Source organism: Festucalex cinctus, chromosome 16 (assembly GCF_051991245.1).
Source record: "Festucalex cinctus isolate MCC-2025b chromosome 16, RoL_Fcin_1.0, whole genome shotgun sequence".
Lineage (NCBI taxonomy): Eukaryota > Metazoa > Chordata > Actinopteri > Syngnathiformes > Syngnathidae > Festucalex > Festucalex cinctus.
Genome location: NC_135426.1, coordinates 3,630,001 through 3,650,078, shown reverse-complemented (window position 1 = coordinate 3,650,078; position 20,078 = coordinate 3,630,001). Strand labels below are relative to the sequence as shown.

At 40.4% G+C, this 20,078-nt stretch overlaps 4 protein-coding genes across 7 annotated transcripts in view; 3 read left to right on the top strand and 1 right to left on the bottom strand.

Moving 5' to 3' along the window:
* Positions 1-2,266, top strand: part of LOC144003277 (differentially expressed in FDCP 6 homolog) — an 82,855-nt gene extending 80,589 nt beyond the window's left edge. Inside the window, exon 12 of the mRNA XM_077499359.1 lies at positions 1,723-2,266. Coding sequence (XP_077355485.1) covers positions 1,723-1,934 — 212 coding nt within the window. The 3' untranslated portion in view covers positions 1,935-2,266. The remainder of the gene's footprint in view (positions 1-1,722) is intronic.
* A 2,369-nt stretch (positions 2,267-4,635) lies between these two features.
* On the top strand, positions 4,636-5,799 carry snrpf (small nuclear ribonucleoprotein polypeptide F). The gene is made up of 4 exons (XM_077499367.1): positions 4,636-4,801; positions 5,180-5,305; positions 5,396-5,460; positions 5,582-5,799. The coding sequence occupies exons 1-4, from the start codon at positions 4,799-4,801 to the stop codon at positions 5,646-5,648; spliced, it is 261 nt and encodes an 86-aa protein (XP_077355493.1). The 5' UTR covers positions 4,636-4,798; the 3' UTR covers positions 5,649-5,799.
* Positions 5,800-6,613: 814 nt separating this feature from the next.
* Positions 6,614-17,032, top strand: amdhd1 (amidohydrolase domain containing 1). 2 transcript variants are annotated; one of them, XM_077499360.1, is made up of 9 exons: positions 6,614-7,192; positions 8,980-9,086; positions 9,174-9,238; positions 9,303-9,580; positions 10,780-11,005; positions 11,076-11,200; positions 12,492-12,585; positions 12,664-12,824; positions 16,633-17,032. In XM_077499360.1, the coding sequence occupies exons 1-9, from the start codon at positions 7,050-7,052 to the stop codon at positions 16,736-16,738; spliced, it is 1,305 nt and encodes a 434-aa protein (XP_077355486.1). In that variant the 5' UTR covers positions 6,614-7,049; the 3' UTR covers positions 16,739-17,032. The 2 variants fall into 2 exon arrangements, with proteins under 2 accessions (XP_077355486.1, XP_077355487.1); XM_077499361.1 differs by lacking the exons at positions 12,492-12,585; positions 12,664-12,824.
* The window catches only part of LOC144003279 (tetraspanin-9), a 29,486-nt gene continuing 26,303 nt past the window's right edge, over positions 16,896-20,078 (bottom strand). For all 3 annotated transcript variants that reach the window (XM_077499362.1, XM_077499363.1, XM_077499364.1), the window contains exons 8-9: positions 17,193-17,276; positions 16,896-17,118 (exon numbers count right to left, since the gene is read on the bottom strand). In XM_077499362.1, coding sequence (XP_077355488.1) covers positions 17,047-17,118; positions 17,193-17,276 — 156 coding nt within the window. In that variant the 3' untranslated portion in view covers positions 16,896-17,046. The remainder of the gene's footprint in view (positions 17,119-17,192; positions 17,277-20,078) is intronic.

Below are 20,078 nucleotides of genomic sequence, written 5' to 3'. Positions count from 1 at the left end.
TCAAGTGACCAGAGGAAAAACTAAAGAGAGGAAGGAGGCAAGGATAGATAAAGCAAAGTGAGATCCACAGACACCAGCACCCACTGATTCAACAAGCAGTGGGAGGGTGAGGCGAATTCTGTTTGAATTTCAGTAAATGCTGGTGTGATGGATCTGGCATGCATAAGGACCGCCACCAAAGAAAGGAGCCGTCAACCGCGGCCCAGCAAAGCGAGCACCGCCCCCCCAGAATCCCCCGAGCCGCGGCAGCACCAAGGCTACCCCCACGCCACCCGGGCTGATACCGGTCGGCGAGCCAACCCAGACGCCCGGAACACCCCCGCCCCGGGCCGCACCACCGAGCCCAACGCCGCAGAACGAGGCCTATAGCGCCCCACCGTTCCCCAGCCCCCGCACCCCACCCAAACCCGCAGCCCACCACGACCCAGCCTCCGCCACCCCCCCAAACCCGCCGCCCACCACGACCCAGCCTCCGCCACCCCCCCAAACCCGCCGCCCACCACGACCCAGCCTCCGCCACCCCCCGGCCCCCAAACCCCTGGACATACCCCGACCACCCCCCAACACTCAACCCCGCCAGACCCCCCACGAACCCCATCCCCCGCATCCCGCGAACCCCCCCGCCCCCAGAAACCGGCAGCAGCAGAGAGGGAAGACGTGCCCATCCAGCCGTGTGAAAGGAACACAGCGGCGGGAGGGGGGAAGCAGAGGAGGAAGCACCGGGGGAGGGGCGGAACACCAGAACACCGAGCCCGGTGGGAAGAGGCCCCGGTCCTCGCGCCAGCGTACTAGTGACACCTAACCCTGTTACTGAGTCCGCTAGCTCGCCGACTGGCGAGCTCTACCCTTACGCCGTGAATGTGGCCCCACCCAATGTATATACAAGTGTGTGCGTGTGGTGCATTAAAATTGGGAGCAGGTGAGATGGAGCAGAGGAAAAAATTTCCCCTACTCCGGTCCACCCGCATCCCAAAAAAAATGAATGTGTATATGTGTGGTGCATTAAAAAAGGAAATAGAGGGACAAAGTGGTGGGGCAGGGACACAGATGGGGGGACCACAGCGCTGCCAGGCACTGCAGTCTATCCCCCCTGATGGCTCCCCACCCCAACTCACCCCTCCCCCTGGATGTGAAGTGCATTAAAATTGGAGGTGAGTTGAAGGGTGAAGACGGTGTTTCCACCCTTCCCCACCCCACCAAGAAATGTGTTGTGTGCCCTATGTGTATATTAACAAAGTGTATAGTGCAAAACTAGTGAAATGAGTAAGAGGAGCGACCAGCGGGGCCTCTTCCAACCCGGCAGGTGCAGGAGGCGCCCCCAGCACCCATCTCCGAATTACACTAATAGCCACTAGAAGGTGCTAAAACTGCACAAATGGAAATCAACCTGACTTTTTTTAACAGATGTGTTCCTTTTAAATATTGTGAACATGACGACGACGATATTGTGGCAGTTTTAATATCACGATATTGCCATTATTGTGACATCCCTCATGTGAACCGGAATAAGGACGATTGAAAATATGTCACACAGAAGTGATGTCATCTCGCAGCCTCCAATACAAAAGCACCTTCTGATGCTAAACTAAATTAAAAAAAAATAATAAAATACTCGAAACGAAATAAAAAATGAAAAATTCCAAAACTATAATAACCCTGCTATGGACACAAGTTAAAAAAAAAAATCAAATCAATCTGATCTTGCTCATTCGTCTGTTGTAGAACGTTTGGAACGTCGTTCCACCAAGCATTTGTGTCCCAAGAAGGAAGGCGCCCTGGCCAGCAATGAGTTCATCTCCAGGTTCAAGATTGGAGACGCTGGCAATAACCACGCACCTGAGGAGTACCAGGACTCGCTGGAGGAGAACATGGAGGCGACGCACCTGTCAGACGACTCGGAAGACGCGTCGGAAACTTCCAACGGAACAATATGACCACTCGGAAATGAGCTTTGTGTTGGTATTTATGGTGATATGACAGCAAGATCTGTGTTGTCATGTACATTCCAGAAGGACGCAGATTTACGGCTTTTGTTTTTTTGGTATAATAAAATTGATGGTTAATTAATGTGGCCTTCTGTTGCCAATTAATGTGTGACAATCACCTAGCAAAACAAGTAATTTCGTATCAAATATGTTTGTTCCCTGAATTTATAAAAATCAAAATACCAACTTTGGTTTCATAAGTAAATACTTTTTATTCTTGTAAAGCTAGACCTTGTTAAGATTTACTTTTAACTAATAAAAGAACTGGTTTGTCATTTTAACTTGTTTAACTTTTTCATTTTCTTCACATTACAACTTTATTCGTTTAAGATGATGATTTACTTTTCTAAAATATATTTTGTTTCACGTAATATCGCAACTTTACAACTATTGTACAACTTTCCCTGGTTATTTTTGTATTTTCAGTATTACGATATCTCCTCCCACATTCCAAAGACATGCATGGCAGGTTAATTGGGCGCTCCGAATTCTCGCTAGGTGTGCTTGTGAGTGTGGATGGTTGTTCGTCTCTGTGTGCCCTGCGATTGGCTGGCAACCAGTCCAGGGTGTCCCCTGCCTACTGACCAGAGCCAGCTGAGATAGATTCCAGCACTCCCCGTGACCCTTGTGAGGAACAAGCGGTCAAGAAAATGGATTGATGGACAGTATGACAATTGCAACCAAATACGGCCACAGGGAGGCAGTGCAGGAGCGCAGAAGTAACTATCAAAACCTGGAAGCGAAGGCAAGTCACACCTTTTCTTTGCAAACCAAATTTGTAGTAGTGTGTTGATTGTACAAACAGAAAGCTCGTTATTTTAGGGGGGGGGGGGGGCAAGGAAAGCAAAATGTTATTCTATAACGTACTACGGGCTTAAGAAATTATATAAATACATTAAAATTAGTGCAAATCTCCACGAAGAATTTTGTCAGAGTACTAGATTGAACGAATGTATTATCTGAATTTGTTAACATTTAAAAAAATAATAATAATAAAAATAGGCCAGAATGCATGGCATTTCTCATACTGACCAGGAGGTGGCAACAGCGTGGCACCTGAAGACGATCTAATCTTCTGGCTAGTGAAAGAAAAGCACAATACTAAATAACATTTATTGCATTTTTTTTTTTAAATAGACAAATGATACTGTGCTATCCACGCCATTTGTTCATGTGATTCCCTTTGAATGCCAACAGTTTCCTACAGTCATCATGACAGGTAAGCCGGTGGCACTAGTGTGCGAACAAAGTATAAGAAGAAGGCATCTGTGTTGTAGCTCATTAGGTGGCAAGTGTGCACGAGAATATTCATCGCGTGCAGTGAACATGCGATGACAAATGGCGATCTTCAGCTAAGTGTGCACACCAGAAAATGTTTGTCATGTCGTTGCAATTTCTCACAAGGACGTTTGCTTCTGTTCCATCTGGTGTTGAAACAACCCTGAAACACAGACAAGTGTGTTTTATCAAAATGATGGACTTTTCGCTCAAATCCTACCTACACTGTGCAACGTCCCAACTTTCAAGTTGCCATCAAAAAGCTGCTCTGGATCCAGACAAGCAAACCAACGACAGACCATCTCCAGCAAGATCTTGCAAACACCAGCATGGACCAACCATCACTTCACTTTCCACACCTGCCCTGATTGCCACCAGACCTTTCCAACAACAACAACCCATATTGTGCCCCCTCCTGGTCACAATTAGATGGACCCTGGACCCTATATATATATGTATATATATATATATATATATATATATATATATATATATATATATATATATATATATATATATACGTATATATATATATGTATATATGTATATATATATATATGTGTATATATGTATATATATATATGTGTATATATGTATATATATATATGTGTATATATATATATATGTGTATATATATATATATATATATATGTATATATATATGTATATGTATATATATATGTATATATATATATATATATGTATATATATATATATATATATATATATATATATATATATATGTATATACAGTATATGTGTATGTGTGTATATATATATATATATATATATATATATATATATATATATATATATATATATATGTATATATATATGTATATATATGTATATATATGTATATGTATATATATATGTATATATATATATATATATATGTATGTATATATATATATATATATATATATGTATATATATATATATATATATATGTATATATATATATATATATATATGTATATATATATATATATATATGTATATATATATATATATATATATGTATGTATATATATATATATATATATATATATATATATATATATATATATATATATATATATATATATGTATATATATATAGCACATAATGAATGCTTTCTTTAAACGATAACCCAACACATGAAATAAAATCACACCTGAGTTACAACAGCACTAGTCATAATACATATTTATACCCTTGGATTTTTACCATAAAAGCTTGTCCACCTCTGCTCTAGATGATAAATAATGTCAAAGCATTGACAAAAACGTTAAAATCAATTGCATGTGTAAAAAAAAAAGGTTAAAAAAAAAAAAAAAAAGGTAAAAAAAAAAAAAAAAGTGAAAGCATTTGTTGTGATGTAGCCGCCACCCCGATAGGTGGCGGTTTAGAGAGATTAACACGCCTCCACAGAGGTCAATATTCAGTACTTCCGGTTGGGCGGGCAGAACGTGTTAGTTTCCGAACGCTTTTGTGACGACAAGCTATCTACTAAACTCGTCAAGTAACACGTTTATATCGCCAACAAGTCGAAATGGTAAGTATGATCGATTTGGTTCCGCTCCACTTACATGGGATTCTTCTTCGTCATCTCCGCGGTTTCCCCCCCCCCCAGCGTTTTTAATCGGTTAGCACTTAGCCGCGTTAGCTCCATCGATGTGCATTCCAGTGGAATGAATGAATGAAGCTCCTCGCATCTACTCACACTAACATTTTAATAGACACGCTTATAGGTTCGTTAAACTTATAACTTACAGTGAAAACATTTGTTTTAAATGAGGCTACTAATGGAGACAATCTGTGTAGTGCAGCCTGATGTCACAGAAATACCTGTTTTGAAGAGATGATATATTTTTTTTGGGGGGGGGAAGGCTTGACACTAAATGTCCTTTTTTTGTTGTTGTTGTTTTTGCAGAGTTTACCACTGAACCCCAAGCCCTTCCTGAACGGGCTAACGGGCAAGCCGGTGATGGTCAAGCTCAAGTGGGGCATGGAGTACAAAGGCTACCTGGTCTCCGTGGATGGCTACATGAACATGCAGGTAAGGAGGGAGGGCGACGAAGGAACAGATCAATTTTCAATTTGACAAATAGATCAAAATTGACCTCACCGTGAGCAATTGTGTGTGCAGCTTGCCAACACGGAAGAGTACGTGGATGGAGCGTTAGCGGGTCATCTTGGGGAAGTCCTCATCAGGTATTCTGAATTGAATCGAGATTAATAATAATAATAATAATAATAAAAGCCAGTGTTAAATTGATCAGTAGTAACTGAAGACTAAGTTGTGCAAGTGTTAAAAATGTTGATGTCCTCACAGGTGCAACAATGTTCTGTACATCCGAGGGGTGGAGGAAGAGGAGGAAGATGGAGAAATGAGAGAGTGATTCCAACGATTTGTAGTTACAAAGTGTGCTTGTGTTTTCACTATGTGAAACTAAATGAATGCTTGATTTCTTTCTTCTTCTTTTTTTTGTACCGTTTGAGACAGGCTTCTTTGTTGTGAGACAATAAAATACATTGTGCTATTTGTTATTACACTGGACACCTGTTTCTTAAAAAATGTATTGTATCCAGGTTTGGATTAGTATTATATTGCTAGGGATGCACCATATGAAAAATTTCAACCAATAACAATGATTTCCTTCTTTGTTTGGCCGACAAATTTATAATTTTATATTTAATATGGTATTTGTATAATCTGCAGTTTGTGCATCCAGGTAACAAATTTAGGCTGCAGTGATGGAAAAAATATATTAGTAGCTCCGATCTATAATAAATGAATTTGTCTCTTTAAAATGTTTATTTTCATTCTGCTGTTGAAAACAATAACGTTAGCAAAGATACTCATTTACCATATGAAATAGCTAGCATATAAAATCGTTACACAAAAAAAGTACATCAGCCGAAAAGTATTTAGCAGAACTATGATGGGCTTATCTGCAATTATAATTATTAAAAAAAAAAAAAAATCAAGTATTTATGCAATAGGAATGTGTCTGTTCAACTATAAGTGCATGACGATGAAGTAAAATTACATTCCTAAACTACAAAATATCCAAACCAAATAAATAGACCAACGTGCATATTATGTAGTTTCCCATGGTCTGGACGGGCCTCGAAGGAACCGAATTATTTTTTGAAAAGCTATGCACGTTTACATGTCGATCAAGTTATGTATCTTTGTGGAAATTAGGTCATACGGGTCAGGGAGTGTCATGTGACTTCACCAAACGTGCTCCTACCTCACGAAAAGCCGGTGTCGGGTCCGACCGCAGAAAAAGGCTGCTCATTTATGATTTACACAACTTTGGCGTTGATAGCTTTAGCCTTTTAGGAAACGTTTTATAGTTGTCAAACGCACGATGGATGGGGACGGCCACGCGCGTTGTTGATGTGAGCATAGCTCGCCTGCTGCTTCGTGTTCTTTACAAAATCTTTTTTTTTTTTTTTTTTTTTTTAAAGTGTCAACATCGTTTGCAGCAACAAGTCTCTAACGTTAACGTTAATTTCTGCCATTGTAAATAAAGTTATACCGGTTAAAGAAAAACCGCAGTTAATTTATAGCTCTATAAAAATATTGCACTTCATTCAACCGCATAATTATATTTCATGTAGACAAGACACATTTCCTGTGACAGGCTTACCTGTTTTTCTGTGGGGAAGCGCCGCCCCTTGTGCACTTCAACCTCTGTTGCTCAAATATTTGTTCAAGAAAAAAAAAAAAAAAAAAGTATTCAGGCTGCTCTCTGAAGCGTCAAAGCTCCCACAGCTCTGGAGAACGCGACATGTCGGTGGCAAGTTTGAAACTGCTGGTGAAAAACGCTCAGCAGGTTATTGTGATTTGTAACAATGGCGAAAAATATGTGACAAAAGGCGACGGCGACATCGACATTCACATCCTCCACAATGCAAGCGTCGTCGTCGGCAGGTTGGTGCATGCAAGCGACAAAATAATCAACGCAATTCTATTGAAAACAACATTTATGCATTTTGCTAAGAGGATTTCTGTTGTCGCTGATTGGGATTTATTCATTGCCCCGGTCCAACAGCGACCCCAAGAGGCTGATATTGGTCACTGCACTACAAGACATTTCTTATGTTCAGTGTTCCCTCGTTTTCCGCTGCAGGGCTTAGGTTCCAAAAAGTACCTGCAATAAATGAAATCCGCCAAGTAGTTAGCTTTATGTTTGACATTTATTAGAAATGTTTTAAGGCTCTTAAAACCCTCACCACGCAGTTTATACACTTTCTTCATCGAGGATTTACATTTTCTCACATTTCTCTCTTCTTGAAATATTCAATAAATGTTCAAACCTCCATCAATTTTATAAAATAAGTACTTTACTGTAAAAAAAAAAAATGCATGCAAAATTGCACAAAAAAATAAAATAAAATCTCTGAGCGCAAAAAGTGAACTGCGTTATAGCGCGGAACACTATTTCCATTTTTGTTATGTTTCATTAATTATAAGCAGCAATAGCATTTTGACTTTTAACTTTGATTCTAATTGGATTATTTATTTATTTTTTTACTGTTGGTGTGACACTTGTAATAAAAAATAAAAAAAAATCATTTCTACATTTAATTTTCAATTTTGAGTTTATTTTTTGATTTTTATTGTATGCTTTAATATTTCTAATTTATTTTTATTTATTTTAATTTCTATATTTTTTTATTATTAACATAATTTTAATAGTTAATTTATTTTAATTTATTCTTGTCACCATTGGAATTTTTATGGTGATTTTTTTTTTTAATCTAATGATACTTATAATTTTAATGCCGAATATAAATATGAGTTATTTTATTCATTATTTTTGTAACTTATTTTTTTAAATATTTAGCTTATTGGTGTATCAAATTTTGATATCAATGACAGTCCAGCAGACCAAACTTTATTCATAATAATTGTAATAATACTTGCAATTTTAATACTGAATATTAAATATACATATTTTATTCTTTTTTTTTTTTTTTTTTTTGGGTTAAATATTTAGTTTGGTGCATCAAATTTTGATATCAGCAACAGTCCAGCAGACCAAACTTTATTCATAATAATTTGTTTCAATAAATTATATTGCCGCATAAGAGTTTAAAATAGCCTTTAAAATAATAATTACATGTATCTAGGTTTTAATTTCAATGATCATTTTTTCATCAGTAGTGGCCCGCAAACTTTTTTTGTTATATATGTATATATATATATATATATATATATATATATATATATACACATATATTTATTTATATATATATATATATTAGTGTTGTTCCGATACCGATATCGGCAGACGTGCCGATACTGCTTTAAAACAGTGGTATCGGTATCCGTGACTACTCAGAAGTAATATGCCGATACCATTAATTCCAAAGCTAGTATAGGATTTTGGATGCAGCATCTTGTGTCTTGCTCATGCACGACATTCACTAGTATGTGACATGTTCACTGCATGCCGATCTAAGATATCCTATTGGCCCTTGAATGCTCTGAACCAATGGCAGGACAGCTTTTTCATGTTTAGGAAAAAAAAACAACCTTAAGTATCGGTATGGTATCGGCCGATACTGCAAAGCTGGGTATCAGTAGCCAAAAAACGGTATCAGAACAATACTAATATATATATATATATATATATATATATATTACTTGAACAATTTATTAGGCTACACAAATGTGTATTTATTTTTTCCGTGTCTTTTTGTGTTGTTGTGCAGCGACGGTCTAATTAAAGCGGTCGGTCCCGCCGATGCGATAGAGCGCGAGTATATGCATGCTTCCTTCAATAGTGTGATCGATGCAACAGGGATGTGTGTCCTGCCTGGTGAGTGCCGCCCACCTGCACTCACTTGCCGCCAATTTGTTTTGATGATGATGATGATGATGATGATGATGATGATGATGACGGCAGGCTTGGTGGACGCGCACACTCACCCCATTTGGGCTGGAGACCGCGTGCACGAGTTTGCAATGAAGGTAAATAAGGCGACGCCGTCGTCGCTGATGCTAATGATGGACGAGTGACATTCCCCCTGCGCAGCTGGCGGGCGCCACCTACATGGACGTGCACCGCGCGGGCGGCGGCATCCACCTGACGGTGGAGCGCACGCGGGCGGCCGGCGCCGGTGACCTCCTGGCCTCGCTGAGCGGCAGGCTGGAGCGCATGCGGCGGGCCGGCACCACCCTGGTCGAGGTGAAGAGTGGCTACGGCCTGGAGCTTCCCACCGAGATGAAGATGCTGGAGGTGATGGAGGAAGCCCGCCGCAACCTGCCCGTCGCCATCTCCGCCACGTACTGCGGCGCACACTCCGTGCCCAAGTAGGCCACCACAAAACTTATTTTCCCGTGCTGGTTTTACGCCGGCATTTTTCTGACGTCGTTCTCTCCATACTAGGGGTGTTTAAAAAAACAAAAAAAAAGATAGATAAATAATACATTTTCATACAAATCTTACAGTGTACATGTACAAGTTCACTGATTAGTATTTTATAAATTTGAGTTAAAAAAAAAATCGCAACACTCGACTTATAAATTCATATCGGGATTAATTAGTATCAAATTGAATTGTGAGCAATGAATCATGATACGAATCAAATCATCAGGTACTAGGCAATTCACACCCCTAATAAATACCATGTGAATTAAGGCTGAACGATTATGGAAAATAATCTAATTGTGATTCCCCCCCCAACAAAAAATTGCAATTGCGATATCATATGCGATTATTTTTTTCATGGTCCTTTTCAATGAATTTTTTACCACCCCCAAAAAAGTTAATTATAATAAACACTATCAGATCTATTATAGATTACAGGATCTCAAAATAAATGCAAATGAAGCCTTAATATAATTTTTTCTAATACAATTACAATTTAGCTCTTCAACATATCCAACTTTTCATGATGCATGAAACATAATATGTAAACACTGCATTTATCAATAAATACATTCAATACAGTGTTCCCTCGTTTTCCCCACGGAGTTAGGTTCCAAAAAATACCTGTTTAAAAAAAATAAAATAAAATAAATTAAAGGGATTCTTGACTGATTGAGCCAGTTTCAGCAGTAAAAAGTTAATATTTAATCTATAATTAATGTGGTAACTTCATTATTGTTCATGTACAATTAACTTTAAAATGTAATTTTTCTACTTGCTGCCGACTGATGATGACATCACCTCTGCTGAGGAAGTAGCTAACGACCAATCACGTCTCAGTTTACTGACCAAACCCGGAGAAGAGATGAGCCATGATTGGCTGTTACCTACTTCCTCAGCACAGGTGATGCCATCATCAGTCGACAGCAAGTAGAACAACTACTTTTTAAAAGTACTAATGAGGTATATGCCACCGAAGAGACGGGACTGTTTTTGCACATCAGTTTGTTTCCGGTTCGGTTTGCGACGTGTGGACTGCGTCAAAATACTTGTGCTTCCAAATCCTCTCCTTGAGAAAGGCGACAAAAAAAAAAAAAAAACAGCAAAATGTGCTTACTTCCATCCCTGGTGGCGCCGCAAGAGGGAAGAGCATGGAAGAAGCCACCCAAGACATCCTGCAGGTGCAACTGCCCGCCTTGAAGGTGCGCATGGCAGCCGGGACGCTGCGGGTGGACAACATCGACGTCTTCTGTGAGGAGGGCGTCTTCGACGTGGCGTCGACGCGCGCCATCCTGCAGGCGGGCAAGGACATGGGCCTCAACGCCAACTTCCACGGGGACGAGCTGCACCCCATGAACGCCGCCCAGGTGGGCAACCGGTTTTGGCCTGCGTCGTGAGGCAGCAGTAGCGTCTTTCTTACGACACGTCCGTCTGCAGCTGGGGGCTGAGCTGGGAGCGTTGGCCGTCAGCCACCTGGAGGAAGCCACCGACGAGGGCATCGCCGCCATGGCCCGGGCCAAGACGGCAGCCGTCCTGCTGCCGACCACCGCTTACATTCTCAGGTAACGTATATGCTCACATTCCTAGGATGATGCAGGCTGATTAGGAAAATATCAATACTGGATGCTAGACTATTGATACGAGGGCTGCACAATATCATACAATATAGTTGCTCAATATAGCGATATCAATATTATTGCAATATTTAACTCAGTCACTGCAAGCAGCCACTTTGACAGAAACAATCCCCTTCACTCTTGGCTGTTTTACTGGATTTTGACTGATTTTGGCAGGCCCACAGAATATTGTGTTCTATTGCTATCAAAACAAGGAATCTTCAAAAAAAAAAAAAAAAAAAGTTTTTTTCACCAGGAAAAAAAAAAGAAAAAAGTATATTTCTATCTGTTTCCGTTTTGAAGCAATTAGCATTAGAATATAGCTAAATTTCACCATTATTCACATTCCTGGTGAAAACACTGGCAAAAAGAGCTTGTTACAACATGGCCCTGGTTGATCTCATACTTTGCTGCCACCTGCTGGCCATTTGTGTAATATTTACCATTGCTTCACCCGTTCTCTGCATTTGAGTCTGCATCAAAGCCTTCTGTATGCTCTAGCATTAAAAAAAAATAAAAAATAAAAAAAAAATAAAGAAGCAAAAACAAACTCTTTGGCGGGGACTTAAAACATTTTTGGGAGCAAATGAGTTAACATGTACCTAAGGAAATTACATTTTTACGATCTATTGAAAGAATGACATTTTTCAAGCAGCAAAATAAGCAAACTCAATGTATTCTTAGTAGAGCTGCACAATATATAAAAAAAATATTGTTATTGCAATATTGGCCCATGCAATTTGCATATCGCAAAGACATGCAACAAGTTTCATATGGAATTTTCTGCTTTTATCTGAATTTGACCAGTCAGATGTTAACTAAAATGTGCACCGCCATCCAATAGTTGAACATTATTGAGAGGTAATTACAATTAATTAACTAAGAATACATTGAGTTTGATAATTTTGCCACATGAAAAAAAAATGCAATTCTTTCATTAGATAATAAAAATATTCCTTTCGGTACATGTTAAATATCATGTAGCCCTAAATCTTAGTTGATTAATTGTAATTGCATCTCGATATTGTTCAACTATTGGATGGTGGTCCACATTTGAGTTAAATTCAGATCGAAGCATCAAATTCCATATGAAACTTATTGCAAGCCTTTGCTATATGCATATTGAATGGGTCAATATCACGATATTGTTTTTTCCTCAATATAGTGTGCAGACCTAAATGATAACGTTCATTGAAATGAAAATACATGAGAGTATGAATAAACTGCGTGTGGCCAGGCTCCGTCAACCGCGTGCGCGAGCCATGTTGGACGCGGGCGTGATCGTGGCGCTCGGGAGCGACTTCAACCCCAACGCGTACTGTTGCTCCATGGTGAGTGAGTGAGTCGCTCGCGACACCCGCTCAAAAGCGGTCCTTGCAGATGATGATTTGCCCCTCCCAATCTGGAAGCCCATTGTCATGCACCTGGCGTGCGTCAACATGAGGATGTCCATGGCCGAGGCCTTGGTGGCGGCCACCATCAACGCCGCTTACGCCCTGGGACGCTCGCACACGCACGGATCGCTGGAAGCGGGGAAACACGGCGACCTGCTGGTCATCAACGCACCGCGGTAAATATGCTCATAAAGGCAAAGTCAATCAACACCACCGTAAAAACTATTTCTTGGCAAGAATATGTTCTATGCAGCCCCACACTTGTCGAAATACAATATTTTGGTTTATATTGCGTTGATGCAGGGTTTTTCCTGTGTATAAAATTCGGAGGCGGCCACCTCCACCTAATTTGCTCACCACCTCCAGCCTGACAAACTGATATTGCTCAACACAGCGCTCCAGGGTTATTATCGTTTTGGAATTGTTCATTTAAATTCATTTTTATTTCGTTTTGAGGTTTGTTTTTTAAATTGATTTAGTTGTAATTATTTTCAGGGTGGTTCTGTTACCCGGAATTTACACTGGTTGCGTGTGCAGTGTGGTGCGTCTTGACCGCGTGCTCCGGACGCGGGAATTTTTTGTCCAACTCACACCGCAGCAGCTCCGTCGCCGACCACTTCCCGCCGTGTCTCGCGTGACCGCGCGCGATCATGTAGCATTGAAAACAACGACAAACACACAGAAAGTCTGTGCTCAACAGAGAAGCAGAAAGAGAGGTGGACTTTTATTATTTTGTGGCTTTCCACCTCCAATATAAACCTCTCCTCGTCCATGTTCGGTGGTGAGCTAAACCGTGAATGAGCACATCGCCCGTTAACTCCAGGCCACGCTCACATCACATTTTTCTGACGTGCTTGCGAAATAGGAGCTGGCGAGTGTTTTATTCTGAAAGGTAAGCAGAAATTTATTTTGAAACTGCGTCGGTCTTCCTGTCCCGCTCGATGTGTTTTGTGCTAGCTTGCCATTTGCTGGAGGCCGACGGATGCGGCACCCAGCAAAAATAGAAAATAAAGTCCATCCGTGTGGAAGAGCTGCGGCACGCCGCAGCCGAGACACAGTCGACACGCAATGCACACGCAAGTGGTGTAAATTGCACCAATTGAATGAATGGAATCTAATTGGTTGTGTCGCCGGAACGCACCACAGCCGCATCGGTGTAAATCCCGGGTTAGTTTTTATTAGTTTTATTTATTTAATAAATGTTTAACTTTAGTTTAGTTTTATTTAGTTCCAGTATTCGTTTTAAGAAAATGTGTATGACTTGTATGCAATATTTAAAAACAGCATGGTAGCAACATCATCTGAAGGTGCTTTTCTATTGGCTGCTGCAAGATGATGTCACCTATGTGTGACACACTTTCAAATGCGGTTATCCCGGTTAATATAAAAAATAAATCTACTTAAACTCACATTTAAAATCATCCCCATCGGCTCATGCATTACATTAATTACCAAAGATGAAACCAAAGGACATTTTTGCTGTAATTATAGTTAGTTTTCGTTTAAAAAGCATTTTCGTTTCTATTTTATTTCATTAACGAAATTGGTTTTTGAATTTTACGTTTTTTTGTTAGTTTTAGTTCAGTAAAATAACCTTGAGAAAAAAAACAAAACATACTGAAACGAACTGAAACTAAGCATGCATTAAATCACTAAAACTAAGAAAAAACTAACAGAACCACTCTGAAAACTAATTCAAACTAAATAAATAAAAAAAACAACTCAAAACGAAATAAAAACTAAAATGAAAAATTCCAAAATAATAACCCTTCTGTCCCTTCTGTTCAGTTGACACCAAGTGAAAAAATGCCACATATAACATATTATTGTCAAGACTGGGTTCTTGCAGGAATCACTCAGTGAAATTTTAGACCTTTTTTTAGACTTTTTTTTTTTTTTTTTAGACCATTATGAATTTTTTTTTAGACCAACTTCACGACCGACCGAAGACCCCTAAAAAAAAAAAAAAAAAAGAAAAAAAAAAAAAAAAAAAAGGGGGGGGGGGGGGGGGTCACATATTTGATTCTCAAAACCATGTCAACTTGTATTGGTTTCAAACATGTCGAAGTGCACCAAAAGCATACAACATCCATCCATCCATTTTATTGACTACTTATTCCTCACAAGGGTCGCGGGGCATGCTGGAGCCTATCTCAGCTGGCTCTGGGCAGTAGGCAGTGGACAGCCGAGACTGGTTGCCAGCCAATCGCAGGGTGCACAGAGACTAACAACCATCCACACTCATAAGCACACCTAGTGACAATTCGGAGCGCCCAATCAACCTGCCATGGATGTCTTTGGAATGTGGGAGGAGACCGGAGTACCCGGAGAAGACCCACGCAGGCACGGGGAGAACATGCAAACTCCACCCAGGAAGGCCGGAGCCTGGACTCAAACCCGAGTCCTCAGAACTGGGAGGCGGACGTGCTAACCAGTCATCCACTGTGCCGCCCAAGCATACAACATACACAATGCAATAAACAATATTGACAATGACCAACCTGAGATGAATTTCAGTTCTCAAAACAATGTACACAACAATCACATACATACATACATACAACCTATTTTGAACAGCTTTAATATTTTTTTTAATTATTATTTTTATTTACTCTTCTTCCTCTGAATGTTAACCACTGTTTGTTGATGCTTATGTGTTGCCTTTCCTTGCGTAAAGCACATTAAGTTGCCTTGTGTATTAACTGTGCTATACAAATAAACTTGCCTTGCCTACACAAGCATATTCGAGCCCAAAGCCCCCCAACTTTATCTTTTTTGCAAACTTTGCAACGAGCCGAGTGCCTATCGCCGGCTACCTCATCTAACCAGCTGGAAAAGTCGGGAATTTCGAGCCAGTTCTTGTTGAACTGGCATTTACCCATTTTCTTACAAATTGACTGACCACACTTTCCGTTCTGACTAGCTAAAAATAAATGTCCACACTCGAGTTTCTTGCCTGGAAAGGAAAGGAAATGAAAAAACAAGTTTCGATTATCTTTACTCGCTAGCGTTTCATTGCCGGAGCTGTACAGTGTGTTCACAAATCTGGACGCGGCCGCTTCATTGACATTTGCACACCGGAGATAGGGGCTTTGCTTTGCTTCTACTTACATTATGGCAAAAGTTCTCTCGGAAAAAAAACGTTTCAGCATCGCAATTAACTGGCCACCACTGTGCTAATATGCTTGGTCTAAATATCAATAGTGATGTCTTCTGTTGTTTTGGTACACAGTTCAACAAATGTAACAAAAACAAAAACGTGAATACATACCAACCCAGGTCTGCCAAATTCGTCGTTCACCACCCTGCCCGTTTGTTTGTTTTTGTCCCGGTAGTGTTAGCTTAAATGTTGAGCTCGGGATGTCCGCAGACAGCAACAACGATAATTCCTCCCCCTCCTGTTGGCGTATTTTGCGGCAAAACAAGCCGCGCGCGTTACATCTGACCAAACATCTCATTTGCACCGCCCCACGTACCTTCGCTCCCGCCCGCCTGAACTACATTGAACTACAATGCAAACGCACCCCCTCAAATGACTCCTTCACTTTGAGCACGCAAATAATAGAAACAACGCAACACGCACATTTTTTGTTCTTTTTTTCTTTCTACAGAGCAGACACTTCTCGGAATGTAAGGAGCAGATGTAAGAATTTTAGACTTGGGTAAATTAAATTTTAGACCTAGGATGAAAATATAGCTGTTTTTTAAGACATTTTAGGCCTAAAATTTAACTTTCTGAATTTTAGACTTTTTAAGACTTTTTTTTTTTTTTTTTTTTAAACCCCGCGGGAACCCTGCAAGAAATGTTTAAGGTTGACTCCCCCTTGAATACAATCAAGTCGTTTTCATTTGTGCAAAGCTAACCTCGTTTATTTGCTGAACAACTCACCTATTTGCGAATATTGGTGTATTATTTTTTTGCCTCTTCTGTAATAACGTCTAAGATGATGATTTAATGGTCACTGATAAATTTTGCGCCACCAGGTGGGAGCATCTCATCTATCAGCTGGGCGGACATCAGGAGCTCATCCGTTACGTGGTCGTCAAGGGCGATATTGTCCACGACAACGACAAGACGCTGGCCTTGTGAAGACGGTGATGCGTTGACAGCAAAAAATGGAGTGTCGATTAAATTGATTGCATCTTGATTGGAGCCCATTGTGAATTCACATCAATGATTATTGATATATGAACACGCAACGCCAATTATGAGCCACCTCCAGACAAAAACAACCAACCAAAAAAAATTGATTAACTGTGTGCTTTTAGTGAACATGTCAGGACACTTAACACTTGTAACATATTTTTGGTATAAAAGTGATTACTCATAGTAATAAATGGATGTAATGCATTTAATAAAAATATGGATGTGTGTGTGTATACAGTACGTGGCCCGTGTTACGCTTGATATTTCTTGCCAGCGCGGTGGATCTGCTGGTACAAGGTCATGGAGAAGGCCATGCCGAGAAGCTGAAAAAGGGGCACGACTGATTAAAAAGCTCACGTCACAAAATGGCGGCCGGCAAAAGGGTTTTTGTGCTCACCTGGATGACCAACACGCACATGGCGATGGTGCCCAGCAGGTGCTTGTTGTCGTCCAGCCACTCCTCCACTTTCTCGTAACAGCCCTTCAAACAAAAACGCAAACGTGTCATCCATTAACTTCCGTCAAATAGAGCACCATGTTAGTGGTTGCACAATTTAAATTTCATTTGTGAGTGATATTTCACTTGATCAACTTTTGTGGTGTGCTCAAGTGATGGTTGGGAAAGATTAGATTTACATATTACTAATTCTTTCAGTTTTCCATTAAAGCGACCAACCCACCAAAAAAAATTATATATATAAAAATATATATATAAAAATTATATATAATATAAAATAATATATTCTACGCTGCCCCACCAGTCTAAATAATTCCGCTTAATAAGGCATGAATGACATATGAGTTAAGCAACAAAATACAGCAGTTTTATCTCTGTCAGGTGGTGACCATTTTGCCACTTGCTCAGGTAACAACCAATCACAGTGCAGCTTCAGAAAACAGGTGAGCTGTGATTGGTCGTTTGCCTGAGTCCTGAGCAACTATGATGTCATCTTTAGTCGACAGCGAGCAGCAAAATGGTAAAAAAAAATTTTTTTTTTTTTTTTTAAATGCTGGATTTTGCTGCTTAACCACTGACCTGTATATATGACTGGATAGCCGATAGCCCATACGCGCCAGCGCAAGCCACTGAAGTCACAGTGCGGCCATCTTGTTACTCCCACCTCGTGAGCAGACTACTATAAGGTATACGTAGACATGAGACACATACAGCTTGTAGGCAGTTAGTATAAGACAGGAGGCGGGTTTGTGCCCAGGTGCTCATTATTTTTTAACATGTAAAAAATAAAATTAAATTAAAAACAAGAAGTGTACGTTATGCGCTGCTCTGAAGCACCCCTTTTTCTTTTATCACTCAGTTCCTTAGACCCCAATATTAGATCTGGCAGAGGCATCTTTTGTTGAATTACACTTAGAAAAAAATATATATACACGTTTCCTCCTGTACGCAACATCATTAAGCATATCATTTACACATAGGAAAGTTGTAAAATGTCTGAAGTCAGCTTGTTTATGGTTAATAAATTAAAAGCATGATAAATCATGCTGTTTCTACTAAGTACGGTCTCAAATGTTCTCTAATTTGGATACTGTAAATGTATAGGATCCTATGGCAAGAATCCATTCTTGGGAAGAGCAATATGGCGGCCTCGTGACCTCAAAAGTCTTGGCCTATTGGCTACCCAGTCGTTTGTATCGATCAGTGTGCTTAACTCATATTCCACAAATGTCATATTCATCAGAATGTCACATTTAGACTAGTGAGGTCACATATAACATATTATGGTCAAGAAATGTTTATGGGTGACTTCCCCTTTAAAATTGAACTGGCTAGAAAATGTAATGGGTAAATGGAATTTTACAAAGTGGCAACCTCAAAATTGACATATATACTTTACCTCAGAGAAAATAATAAAACAGCTGTTTATTCATTTCGGGAGTGAATGGAGTTGTCAGAAAGCTGGTTTGTAATCTATTAATAAAGTTTGACTGACCTATGACTGTTTTGTTGACATTCCCATCTAATGGATGCATAATGTAGCAACAGCGCCGTCAAGTGGTGAAACTTGGGACTATCCTTAGTGACAGTACAAGTAACCACATTTTACACGTTTATACCATGATAATTCTTGACAGATAACTGAACTAAGAATGATTCATGTTATGTCTTTGTGTGTATGAACGTCCTATTTCATTTGTACTCCATAAGGAATGAAAGGTAATCAATATCTTTCAGTTCAGTCAGATTAGGCAAGTAGGAGCTACCTCACAAATTAGTTTATGATGCATTAATTACGATGTGTGCTAAACGGGTTGTGTGGGAAAACTGATTTGCCACACTGACCAAATTTAATGCCAAATTATTAATCCCTTTAATAATTTTCTTTTAAATCTGCGCGAGCGAGTAAAAGTTTGCCACCGCCTACCGAAGCTCCGCCCATAGGCTTTAAAAAGACGAGGGGACCTCCTCTTCTCTCTCTCTTCCGCTCCACACTTCCCCTCTTCTACTGACCATCCTCAGGCCTGCTACCTGCAAGTTTACCAGCCTGCTCCAACTTTTTGTTCCAAGAAACTTGTCAAACACGTGGCCCCTTTTGTTCCTGGCAGCAACCATTGCCACGAGAGCAGACACTCGCTCCACGCCACGCCAAAGCAGGTGCAAACTGCAACGCTGACCCCAAAGAGACTCTTTTACTCCGTTTTTCCTTGTTTTTCCCTTTTTTTTTCTTCACCATCGGTGACTGCCCGCCATCAACGAGCTCCGCAGCCCCGGGGTACACTTGCAACGTACCGCCGGACTCAAGGTTGTGCAACCAAGCCGCACCGCATCTCACCTGCTATTCGGTGGTGCCCCGCCGCGGTGCAAGCTCACCTCCAACGGCTGGCCTTCCCCGGAACGCAGACATGCAGCGAACCGACCTCCAACACCTGGAGCCCAAGGCTGTCCGGCGTAACCAACCACGCCGCAGAAACATCTCGCCGACCAATCAAGGGACGAGCCGCGCAACTACGTCAGCCCCCGAGCGGCTCCCTTGCTCACATGTGGAATCGCCCCTTTCTGATTTTTCTTGCCTTTTTGAACGAACATGGACTATTTTTCCCCTTTTTCCAAAGACCTCCCGTTTATGCTCGTTCGACGCAGCATCCAACTCGTAAGTGCACGTTTGATCCCCCAATTCGGCATATCACTGTGTGCAACTTACATTTGAAACATATCAAGGATCTGGCAAGTTAAATTTCTCTTGTTTCCTGTTTCCTTATTCGTTCGCATTCCTTCCCTATTTTCATCAGCTTTATTTTATTTCTTTTGTTCTGACGGTAGGAT